The following is a 13190-nucleotide window of genomic DNA, read 5'->3' on the forward strand; positions in this document are numbered from 1 at the left end:
TTTTATTTACCCTACAGATTATCGAAAGCTCGATTGGGTTGGAAGCTTGTCAAAGATATATCACACTATCCATTGGTTCTATCAGTAATTTTGGATGATTTGATTCTGGTTATAATGGCATGTATAAGTTAATTTGGCCAACGTTGGCTCATTAATGTTTTGATTTTGTTTGGTTTCAAATATGAATGCTAGATTAAATGAAATGTCTGAAAATTAATTTGTAAATTTTGGTAATGCTCTGTAACCCTATTTCGGCGACAGATTCGGGTTAGAGGTGTTAAATGATAAACGACATATTAGTCTTTCAATCGGTTTACTAATTTTTGAACTAAGGTCATGTTTAGGTTCATCTACTAATAGAAGTCATCTTTTCATATTATGATGTAACCGCATAATATTGCTTAGTATTAGTTAAACGTTAGATAATTAGTGAGTCAATATTTGTTTCCATTTTTGTTTTGTGTGCAAAAAATATTAAGGAAAATGTACAAAATATATTAATGTAATTAATAGGTATTTTATTAAATCAATTTGTTCAAAAAATATAAATATACTCAGACGAAAATAGTGCACTTAAAACAATTAATCCAACAACTTTCTACTTCTCTTCCAAGATGTGTTTCCCTTGCCAAGTTGCCATCTGGTTGTTCCACTGCCATATATATATTTTTATTTTTCTTGGTTTCTTTAAATAGGGAAGAAAATATTGTAAACGGATGATGTTTTTTGAGTTTCGATTAGAAAGTTTGATAGTTTTTTAATATTTTTGTAAAATTTTAGTTTTTTACATATATATTTTCAAGTTTTAGAATTTTTATTTATAATTTCTATTTTAAAAATATTTTAACATAATTTTAATAATTTATATTTATTTTAAATATATATATTAAAATTTTTAGAATTATTGTTAATAAAATTTTAAAAATTAAAATAATATTTTAGCTATAGTTTAAGGATCAAATCAATAATTAATTATTTTAATTAGCATGCCACATCTTCATTTATCGATAAAATTTCATAAAAAATTAATTTACATGTTTCAAAATATAAAAAATCAATTTATTCATTTTCTAGTAAAGAAACCGAAATGTAATCTGTGTTTAAGTACTTAGGATTCCTAGTATTTTTAGATTATGCTTTTTGTTTTGTAATTACTTTTTAAATCACACATTATTATTTTCTATTTTTTTCAGTAACTAATGATGCAACAAATGAATTATAGAAAACCGAGCAACAATGTTTCCTTTTCTTTACCTAACTTCAATAATGGATGTTTTGTGAGTTTTTATAAAATAGAATGAATGACATGTAGCTACTAGTGTCACGGGCCAAAGTGCAAAGCCCGTGACCATAGCATAAGATGCGCCCCATGGAGGTCTATCAATTAGATGGGAACATTTAGCCCACGAGAACTGGCCTGATTCAAAGAACTGTTGAAGAAGCCTGTCAGATTGAAGCCTAGTTGGCCCGATAATGAAGATATGACAACTTAGGCTAATTTGGTAACTAATCTTAGAAGATTGAGGAAACCATATCTTGTAAAGATTATATTAGATTTGATATAGCATATCTTGTAAATCCCTAAAATAAATGGATATAATCTCGTCCGTCGATGTAAATGTATCTTGACCGTCGGTTTTGGGGGAGCTCAACTATAAATAGAGAGCCTCCCCCTCATTTGTACTCGTTCCATTGTATATTGAATTCTTGAGAGAAATAGAATTATGAAAGAGCATTTACTCAAACACCTTGTGTGTGTTCTTTTCTATGGCTTTCTGTTGTTCTTTGTGACTTCTTTTGGCATTAATCACTTCCGCTCTTCAACTTGGTGCCTTGGAGGAGTTTTTAAGGAATCCTCACTTGAGTTAGGCTGGCTTAGGCGAGTTTGGACGAACGAATCACCTAAGGCCGCACAGATTGCGAGGCAAAAGATCTAGCCCCGTGACACTAGAGTTTTCTCTTGGGAAACGAAACCTAATGTCTTTTTTTTAAGTATATATTAAACTTTTTATTCAATGAATTTTTTCCATTAGGGTTTTAATGAGTTAGACTCGTCCATTTATCGAATCTCAAATTCAGTTAAAAAATTATCAAAAAAATATTTTACTTTTAAAATTATATTAAGTTTTAGGTCTTTTATATTTTTATAAATCAATAAAATTACTCATAATAATATTTGAACCAAAGGTACCATGCATATAAAACTTTTTATTTACAATTTAAACTAAAACTAATTTTATTGTTATATAAAACTTTAATTTTAATTATGTGTTCTAATTTTTTTAATATTTTTATATATTAACAATGTTGTAAATCGGTGTTGATTGAGTTAGTATCACAGATGAACTTGACATCAATTTAAGATTGATGACAAAACAATGATACATAATTATATTCATTTAGCATTCTTAATTTGCATTGTTTTATATTTAAATTTCGTTTTACTCATAATTTAATCTAATTTGTTTATTCTAATATCGCGCATTTTTCATGTTTTATTATTAATTAATTTCAAATAATACTTTTCATTATTTATTGTATATTATCTTTAAACATATTTCGTATTCTAAATACGTGATTTTTCCACGCATATCGTATGATAAGATTGCTACTCTATTTTAATGTTACGAGTGGCTTAATAATATTTTTATTTTGGTACAATTTGCTATCAATATTTTATTATTATAGAAATAGATATCAATTAGAATATGTTGCGGATAAATTTGTGTATGCAACAAACAAGAATAATAAAGAAGAAATTGAAATGATTAAACACACAAATTTTACATGAAAAAACTTCTCAAAGAGGATAAAAAACCACAGGAAAAATTAGATTTCACTAATATAAAAGAAGCACAAAGATAGAGAGAATCGAAAAAAAGGAAACCCGAAACCCCGAAAGAAAAACCCTTCAAACTCAAAAACACAGAATTATCTTAATATGTATATTTTTGTTTTCTACACCTAGGGTAACTAAGGTCTATTTATAGGCTAAAATTCGTAGCTTTTATGACTAGAATATCCCAAGGTTAATTAGAGTGGGAAACCAAAACAGAGTTTAACTGAGAGAAGAAAACCGAGAAACTTGAGGAACACGTCGCTACGTCATGTCGTGGCTTTTGCGTCATCAGCATGAAGCTTTTTTTCTCATCGTGACGTCGACAACTCGTTGGGACAGAGAGTTTTTTCTTATTATGACGTTACTCACTGTTTTGCTTGAAATGTGAGGCAAACTTCCACAAATCTCCACATTGACTTGCATTTGACTTAACTTCTTTGCCAAAGCCCTATTATGAGCTTAATCGAATCTTCGTCGAATACTTACCAAGTCCAAGTAGTGCTCGAACTTTGAAACTGGAAGACTTTTTGTTGACATGTTGGCCGAATTGTGTTCTGTGCCAATTTTGTGAATCTGAACATCTTGAATGATCACCTCCTGAAAAAAGTGGTAACGAATGTCCATGTGCTTTGTCCTTTTGTGGAGTATCTGATCTTTGATGAGATGTATAACACTTTGACTATAACAATGCACGACAATTGCCCTTTTCTTATTAACCAGTTCGCTAAACAGGCCTCTTAACCAAATTGCTTCCTTCATAATTTTAGTGATTGTCATGTATTCTGCTTCAGTAGTCGATAAGGTCACTTTTTCTTGAAGTGTTGCTTTCCAACTAATGACACAATCTCTGAAAGCAAATAGATAACCATTAAGAGACCCCCTTCGATCTAAGTCTCCTGCATAATCTGAATCAACATATCCGACTAAACCTTTTTGATTTCTTCTGAACTCTAAGCACATATTTGAAGTGTCTTATAAATATATGAAAAGACACTTAATTGCATGCCAGTGTAATTTGTCGAGTTTGGCCATGTATCTATTAACAACACTAACATCATGTGCAATATCGGGGCGAGTGCATACCATTGCATACACCTTGAGTAAGGTACTTTTGACATGTACCTTTCTTCATCTTTAGTTTCGGGGAAATCTGAAATTGAAAGTTTAAAATGTGTAGCTAAGGGAGTACTTACCGGTTTTGAGTCTTGCATCTCAAATTGCTCAAGGATCTTCTTGATATACCTCTGTTGCGTCAAAAATTATTTCTTGAAACGTTTATCCCATAAAATTTCCATCTCCAAAATTTTCTTTGCTGCACCTAAATCCTTCATCTTGAACTTAGAGTTAAGCATGGTTTTAAATCATTCACTTTTTGATGAATTCTTAGCCACTATCAACATATCATTAACATAAAACAACAAATATATGAACGGATCATCATCTAAACGTTGTAAATAAACACAGTTGTCGTATTTACTTCGTGCGAAACCAATGCTTAACATAAGTCGAACTTTTTGCATCACTGTCGAGGAGATTGCTTCAAACCATATAAAGATTTTCGTAGAAGACAAACATGATTTTCCTTACGTTCAATTTCTAAACCTTTCTGTTGCTACATGTAATTTTCTTCCTCAAGGTCACCATGAAGGAAAGATGTCTTTTTCTCTCTCTTTTTGGTAAGGATAAAAAAATAATAATAAAATATTTTTTTAAAGATTTTTTTCTTAACATGTTAAGCATTGTGATTTTTTTTTTTGGATTTTCAACAAAATAATGACATATAAATGGTATGAACAAGTTGAACTATTTTTTCCTCTTTTATTTGGTGTCATGCATATCCTCAATTTAGTCTCTCTGAATAAGATAATTGTATAAATTTGTCATTATCGTTAAAGTTTTCATTTTTTAATGGATTGTTAATGTGGACATTAACACATTGAATGAATGACATGTAGCATTTTTTGTTGACTTTTGACTGAAGTTTAGGGACCTCCCTATAATTAATCGAAAACTTCCACCCCCTAGACTTTATTGAGAGGTCTAAATTTTAGTCAAAAGTCAATAAAAAAAATGCCATATGTCAATCACTTAATGGGCTAATGTGCCACATCAAAGATTTCTTAAAAGAAAACGAAAAATTTAATGAAAGTAACTAATACGCATAATTATTTTATTTAGAATGAGTAAATTGCAAAGAAATTAAAAAGATCAAAATAAAACAGACCTATTTTGATGTAGTTTACCTTAAAAATAATTAAGTGATGAGAGGTTAATCCACCAAATTTATCCCTTAAACGTTGAAGCGTGCAGGAAGGTGGATTGGTAAAGAAAAAAAAGTAATTTTCCGTTGATGGGTTTCACCTAAATTCTTAAATATGTTTTGATTAAAAACAAATAATAAATAACTAAAGGGCAATGGTGCAAATCCATGCCGCCGAAGATTCTCAAAGAAAAAGAAGAAAGAGAGAATAAAAGCATTAGGGACATACGAAGCTAAAAAGCAAATTAGGTGGATTTAATTATGGTAATGTTGTCGTTAAATATGTATTGTTACATGAATTATTTAAAATTAGCTTGTTCCCCGACAAATTGAGGTGATCGGGATTATATAATAACATAAAAAAGACAAAGGACGTGGAAGAGCAATAATTAGAAGATTTCCCATGCAAATTAACTGTACTAAGGCAAAGTTTAACATGACAAATGAATTACTGGTTGACGTTTCTTGTCTGGCTAGTAATAATTTATTAATAATTATTATTCAAATTTAACACCTAAGATAGGGTGATGAGTTCTTACATTGCTGAGAAAACAATGAATAAATATAAATCCAGTTTCCCCCACCCCCCATGCAATAGGTATCCAATGCTCTATTTTTATCCATAAACAGAAAAAAAAGAAAGAAAAGAAGCATTCTCCGTCTGATCTGCATGAGTTCGACAGTAAATTAATTATTTTTCTTTTGAGAATTTCTATATACATTTTTTATATCTAATTGGGTTTTGTATGTGTTTTCAATTATTATTATAAGGTTAAAATATATAGTTAGTCTTCTCAGTATTTTGATAAAATTTTGTACTAAAATACTTAATTTTTATTTAAAAATCTTAATTGTATCATTAAAATTGTAACTATTTTTTTATCAAAATTTGTCAATTAAATATGTTACATAATATACAATTGACAAAAAATTATTATGTTATATTAGTAAATTTTAACTATATACTAACGATGATTATGACTAGATTGCGATTTTTAAACTAAAAAATTGAAATATTAAATTATTATTAACTTTGAAAATTCAGAAATTAATTTTTATTATTATAAAATGATGTATATATGTCGCCACATTTTGAGTAAAACATAGAAGCGGGTGGAGCAGTGAAGAGTGAATAACTACACGAAAGGAAAAAAGAAAAAGAAGAAAGGATAACGTAAATCTGGCACTGGGGCAGGGTGGCTCAGCACTGGCTGGCTGTCAAACATTCATTCTTTTTCTTTTCAGTTTCATTACATTACAGCTGCAAAATATTATAATGGTAAAATTTACGGCAAATACCAGCTTTATAACATAATTATTGGGCCACGCCTCATGTGTCCCTCATATCAGGAGATATTCATATAAGCCACACTTAAACTAACATACTTAAAATCTCCTATGGTTGAATGCCCTTTTTGGGATAAATCTCCTCTTTTGCCTTCATCATTTAGAGATGATGAAAGTGAGTTTGGTTTTTCCTTATTCTTTTGTTTAATTCAATCCAATTTATCAATGTTGTGTGGGAGTTGTGTCTCCCTTTACGTTTATCGTAGCTTTGTTTCACGGATTGCTTTTTTTTTTGAATGAGAATGTTTGTTGTCAACTATCATTAACTAATTAGAAAATATGTTCTATTTTTATGGATCATATGATTAAGGGACAAGGTGAGCTATCATCCTATCAAACTTAGTGAATATAGTTTGTTATTATGAATTATATGAAGGCTTAATTATATAGGAGGTACTTAAATTACTATAAATGTATTTTTTGGTCATAATTAAAATTTATTTGGTATCAATATTTATATTACCCCTACTTCTTGATTTGCAGCTACTACTATTTTTTGATTCATCTATGCATTAACTACATCAAACCTAGATGTATGAAAATTGGAGAAAGAAACGCAGGAACCGAATCTTTCTTTCACTAACTTGAAAAATGCTCAAAAATGTGAAATAAATGGAGATAAATTCAAAAATCATGTTTCAGAGATTAAAATTCACGGATTAACCTTGCTGGAAAAATCAAAGATTGAATAAAGACATCAAAAACCAATTTCTCCTATTCTTGCACCAAGCTAACATGAAAACAAAAGAAAAGAGAGTTTGTCAAGATTCTTGCTTAATGAAAACTAGGCTTACCTTCAAATTTGCTTCAATGGAAATTAAGATCGCAAGTTGAAAAAGCAAGAGGAGTTTGAGTTAACTTTGAAAATGAGTTTGAAGGGGTAAAGTGCTATCAAGGGCTTGGGCAATTTGCAACTTAAAGACCTCTAGCTCTCCAAATCATACTTTTTAGTATTCACACGTTAACTCTTTTAATTTTGCTAATCTTAATAAAGCACTTAACAATTCTATTTAATGTGTAATTACTTCCCAAATGATTCGGTTTAAAAAATCTAACCCAAAAATGAATTCCCAGATAGCAACGCAAATCGGGTAGTTTCAATTTTTTGGGGTTGAGAGTTTAATTCTTTTTAATTTTTTTACACATGCAAGATGAGTGATAATATTTAAAAATTAATTTTTTTTATTTCATTATGAAAAATTTATATAGGTTTGTAATATTTTATGAAGTTGTTTTCTCTGTCTAATCTAACTTGTTTGGTATTTAATACTTCTTTTATATCAATTTTATTTTAAAACATATTTAATAATTAAAATAAGTGATAATTAAAATTAAATATGAGTAAAGTTAGAATTTTAAAAGTCTTCATAACATATTTTAATATTTTGATCCTGCTCAGTTATATTTTTGACTTCGATCTTGAATTATGGTATTATTACAAAATTAAATTAATTATTAAATAATATTATAATTTGATAAAATAAATAATTAAAATATCAATATAATAAAGGCATTATTAAAATTTTATATATAAAATAATAGTTAAAACATAATTAAAGCTATTTAAAATGAACAATAAACAATTACAACGAAAACATACATGTTAGAATAGATGTCGATAATGGCAATAGAATGATCGCAAAATAAGAAAAATAAAAACACACAGATTTTACGTAGAAACCCTTTCGAGAAAAAATCACGGGCAGAGCAAAAGAAATTCACTAATGTTGAAAAATCAATGATATAAGATGAATTTCGACTACATCTATTTAAAGATTGAAAAAAACTCTATTCTAATCAATATCAAATAGAATGATACCCTCGGCCTCTCGCCCCCGTCCCTTATTTTGTCACTGTATTTATTCTTTCAGTAAGTGACTAGATTCGAGTGACATAAACTCTAACAATACATTATCATTTTGTTAATAAAATTATAATTTGACATAATTTTAAAATTTTTGTAAATATCAAATAGCAGAAAAACTTTATTTAAAATATAGTTTAGCTTAATATTTGTAGTGGATATCTTCTATACTAGCTTTATTTTGTTATTTCGGTATTTTTCATGTCGTGGTTACCCTTTTTAATAATGTTGGACTTCAAAATTAAATTTAAATTTTGAGAGATTCTATATTAACAATATGATCAGAGATATAATTGAACTCAGTGTTATACAAGAAAACAGTGGTAAGAAATCAATATCATCATCAACTAAAATGGACCCTCAATCTTATACAAGAAAACTGTGGCAAGCAATTCAGATTTCAGACAAGAAGGGGTAAACATTATGTCACCCAACTCTCAAGCCAAATCCAAACGCAGGTGTGTATAAATTGAACAGTAAAAAAAAAAAAAAACCAAAGAAGGTGAAAAAAAAAAGGGGGAGGGGAAATGAGCGTCAAAGATTGAGTCAAGATCCGGGCTCTGTAACTTAGTTAGCACGCGCGCTCCACTTTTTTTTAGTTTCGTCGTTTTCTTTCCGCTTCGGCTCTCGAGATTCTCTCTTTTCAATTCCCTTTTTTTCACTTTTTCGTGAGATTATCCCCGATATTTTTGAGATCGTCAACGCTTCTTGCTTTAATTAAAATAATCTCCCAAGGAATGGAACCACCAACAACTCGCATTCTAAGCCGGACATCTGTGAGCAAAACCACCTTGTCTGTCACGTGGCGCATACTCAAACGCTGGGTTTGAATGTTTTGTTTTTACTAATTGAGTTTAATTTTAAGGTAGTTGAAGTCATTTCAGTATGATTAGTCTATTTAGGTATATTTTTTTAATCAGGTTGAAAAGAACCAGTAATGTGTGTGTCCAGCTGTAAAGTTTAATTTCATATTTGGGGTACTAAGACAAAATTTAATGATGATCAAGTTGTAGTGGAACATAATATAGGAACTCCTATACAAAGGCTGTATCGCAAGCAATTCCCCCTGTTTCTTTTCGTTGATCATATGCACATGTCTTCACCCAGTTATTACTTACGCAGAAAAGGGACAATCTCAACAAATATATTTTATTTGACACTGTCAAACAATCAAACACTGGGTTTTCTTTTTCGGTTGTAGATCCTTTAAACGCTAGAAAACAAACCCATTTTTTACCTTTTTCTTTTTTTAATCTTTATCCCTGCTTAAACATGTTGTCGACAATGGAGAGAAAGAGATATAGGCGGACACCTGATCCTCTCTTATATAACATGATAAAGTACTCAGTACAGCCTTAAAAACACCTGCAATTTGCAGCCATTTCTCTTTTTACGGTGTAAATCTTATTATTATTTTATGATAATTTATTTATCACTTGTTGCCTCGATATTGTAAACTCTCCAGATTTGAATCAGGAACTCTCCGCATTCCTTCCTTACATATTTCTTTATTTTTTCTCCTCTTACCTATATTTGTAGGCCAGCTTGCCCTCCTTCAAAATCTCTACTTTTTGCAATATTTGCACTGCATTTTTTGTATTCTGGTGTAAAGTTGAAACCTCTTCAGCTCTTTCATGCCACTGTTGAAGTCCATTTCTTGTTGAAAATTTTGGTTTGATGATGGGTCAGAAGCATTTGCAGGAGTTACTTGAGGAGGATCAAGAGCCATTTCATCTCAACAAGTACATTGCTGATAGGCGTTGTCAGCTGAAGAAACCATCACCTCAGACTCATCTCCAACTGAAGAAACCCAAACCCATCTCTCAAACCTCAAAATTTCCTTCCAGTTTCTGCAAAAACGCTTGCTTTTTCTCCTTCCATGACTCGCCAGACCCCAGGAAGTCTCCATTGTTGGGGTTTCCATCTCCTTGTAAAAGTCCCAATGCCATTTTCCTTCACATCCCAGCTAGAACAGCAGCTCTTCTACTGGAAGCCGCTCTCAGGATTCAAAAGCATTCTTCGTCCATAACCAAACACCACAACGGCGGCACTGGTTTTGGCTTCTTCGGCTCCATTCTGAAGAGGATAACTCACCGTAACAGGAACCGAAAGCGGGAGATAGCTAACGATGGAGCAAAAGTTTCAGTCAAGGACATTTTAAGGTGGGATCCAGCTGTGGCCAAAAACAATCTAAGTCAGAAGAAAATGTCCTCATCGACATCAATATCGGAAGACAAAAGTGGTTATGAAATGGGGTTTTCATGTTCTTACAATGGTAGGCCAAGCAGTGCTGTTTGGTCAGAGAGCAATGAAGAGAAATCCTTGGATACTTCTTGTAGCTGTAGCCAATCCGAGGATTTTGAAGAGATTTTCTTGTCCGAAGATGTTTTTGGAAATAGTTCAGCTTTTCCCTCTTGTGAGAGCCCTTTCCATTTTGTGCTTCAAAGAAGCCCTTCTTTCGGTCACCGGACACCCATCTTTTCTTCGCCGGCGACATCCCCAGGTCGCCACCAAAAACAGGTTAGTACATTTAATTGCAACATGAGTAATAATTTGATTAATCCATAAAACTGCAAATCTGGGTGTGTTTAAAGCCTCTTCATTTTGGGAGTATTTGAGTAAACTCGTGACTCAGGTGACTGAGTTCTCTGACATGACTGAACTGCCGGCAACTTGGCTGCAAAAATATTTTGCCGGAATTTGATCTGAATTGACAAATATGTCCTCTTTTTGTTGGAAGGTTTCTGTTGTTCTGACAGGTTTTGAGGGTTATATATGTCATTTAGTTTTTTAATCATTAACATTTTCTTTGTATGTTTCTTAATTGTCCTGTTGATCATGCGTGTCTGACATGCAAATCTTATTATTATTACGGGTCTGTTCAGTAAGTAATTTATCATGAGGGACAAACATTTTTATTTTTTGGTCGTAAATAAACTCTAATTCATTGCCCATTAAATTTTGGAACTTTCAACCAAAACCCTGTTTTAGAATATTGTTGTATTGGATTGTGACAGGACAAGGAAAGTTATAATGAAGTAGAGAGCTTAAAGAAAGCGCAAGTAGTAGAAGAAGAAGAACAGTTCAGCCCTGTATCTGTTCTGGACCCTCCATTCGAGGACGATGACGATAGACATGTGAATGTTGATGATAATGATGGGAACGACAGTTTTGATCTTGAATGCAGCTATGCAGTTGTACAAAGTATGTTTTCTTCAATCTCTGTTATTCCGTATTCAATGCATAAGTTTAATTTGATTCATAAAGATAGACATCTTAAATATGATGGTATGCGTGTGTGTGTGAGTGTGGGATCCATGAAAATTTTGTCTGCCATTTTTGATTTTTAGTTTGTAAGTTGAGCTAACATGAGAGGAGTTGATGAAGCAGGCATCAATATTTGTTGTCATAACTTAATGTGTGACCCACATCTTCAACTATGCTTGTACTTTTTTACTCGTCACACTTTGTTTTTTGAAAACTTTATGCTTCTGATGATTCAATCCATTTAATTAAATCTTGTCTGACATTTGAGCAAAGGAGGCAAATGGCTTTTAAACTCGACTTGAATTGAATTCTGATGCAAATATAGGCATATAACAAAGCTTAGGTTACCCATTTGTCATTGTTTGAATCTATGTTCATTATAATCAGCAGTGTATTGATGTCCTCTTGGGTTTTTGTTGTTATGATCACCAGGAACAAAGCAACAGCTACTGCACAAGCTTCGTAGATTTGAGAAACTTGCCGAATTGGATCCAATTGAACTTGAGAAAAGAATGTTAGAACAAGAGCAAGATGATGATGATGATGATGATAATGAGCATGAATCAGGTTCATGTGATGATGGCATGGTCCAAGAAGTAGTTAAAACAAGCTTCCACAATGTCCCAGAAGGCATGAAAAGGCTAGTAACCGATCTTATCGGGGAGGAAGAGACGGAACAAAGCTGCTACGGTGATGGAGAAGCAGTAGCTAAAAGGGTTAGGCAGAGGCTGGAATCATGGAAGGAGGTGGAATCAAACACCATAGACATGATGGTGGGACAAGATTTGAGAAGATCAGAGGTTGATGGTTGGAAGAGAAGTGAATTGCAGATTAGAGAGACAGCATTAGAAGTCGAAAACGCTATCTTCGGACTACTGATGGAAGAATTGTCGGAAGAACTAGTTTCCTCCTCAACCCGAGTTTGATTCGGAACAAATTTTGAAGCTCAGCTAGGATCATGTCATCGTGTCCAAAAACAAAATAAATATGGTTTCCCTTCAAAGCCATATAATAATTTGAGTATAGTATGACTTATATGCTTAAAGCTGGGTATTATGTATATTCAATCATGTATTTACAGGGTTCAATGGTGTTTGGATCCTAGCTTTAATGACATATATGTACAATTCCTAGCTCTTCATATATATATACAGGGGCATAGATAGTGGGGGCTGGCAGGTCTAAAATGGAAAAAAAATTATTTACGCAGTTTAAAAATTTAAATTAGTAAAGTAAAATTATACTTTAGTCTTCTTAAAAATAATAAAAATTTGATTTAATCTTTTAAAAATATAAAGATATAGATTATTAAAATGATAAAAGTACATTTTACTACCATAAAATTATAATTTGATTTGGCCCTTTTAATTTGTTTTTGCTTCGTTTTTGAGTAAATATCATTAATTAGTTTGAGTTATTGGCACTCAATTTTATCCAAAAAAATCATTTTAATTATTCATTTAATTTTTATTTGTTCTTTTTAATCCTTAAATTTATGATGTTTGTCAAATTATCTCAAAATAGTGTTAACTTTGTTGATGGTTCATGTGGATGCGTTATGGCGATGCCCAAAGCTGCTTGTTGCGTGAGGTTTGATTTTTGTATCCATCTCT

At 31.5% G+C, this 13190-nt stretch overlaps 1 protein-coding gene across 1 annotated transcript; it reads left to right on the plus strand.

The window, feature by feature from the left end:
* The first annotated feature begins 9480 nt into the window (after positions 1-9480).
* Positions 9481-12740, plus strand: LOC105799700 (hypothetical protein). The gene is made up of 3 exons (XM_012630377.2): positions 9481-10830; positions 11328-11514; positions 12010-12740. Exons 1-3 carry the CDS (start codon positions 9988-9990, stop codon positions 12501-12503), a joined length of 1524 nt encoding a protein of 507 aa, XP_012485831.1. The 5' UTR covers positions 9481-9987; the 3' UTR covers positions 12504-12740.
* The last annotated feature ends 450 nt before the right edge of the window (positions 12741-13190 follow it).

This window comes from Gossypium raimondii, chromosome 9 (genome assembly GCF_025698545.1).
Source record: "Gossypium raimondii isolate GPD5lz chromosome 9, ASM2569854v1, whole genome shotgun sequence".
NCBI classification, from domain to species: Eukaryota; Viridiplantae; Streptophyta; class Magnoliopsida; order Malvales; family Malvaceae; genus Gossypium; species Gossypium raimondii.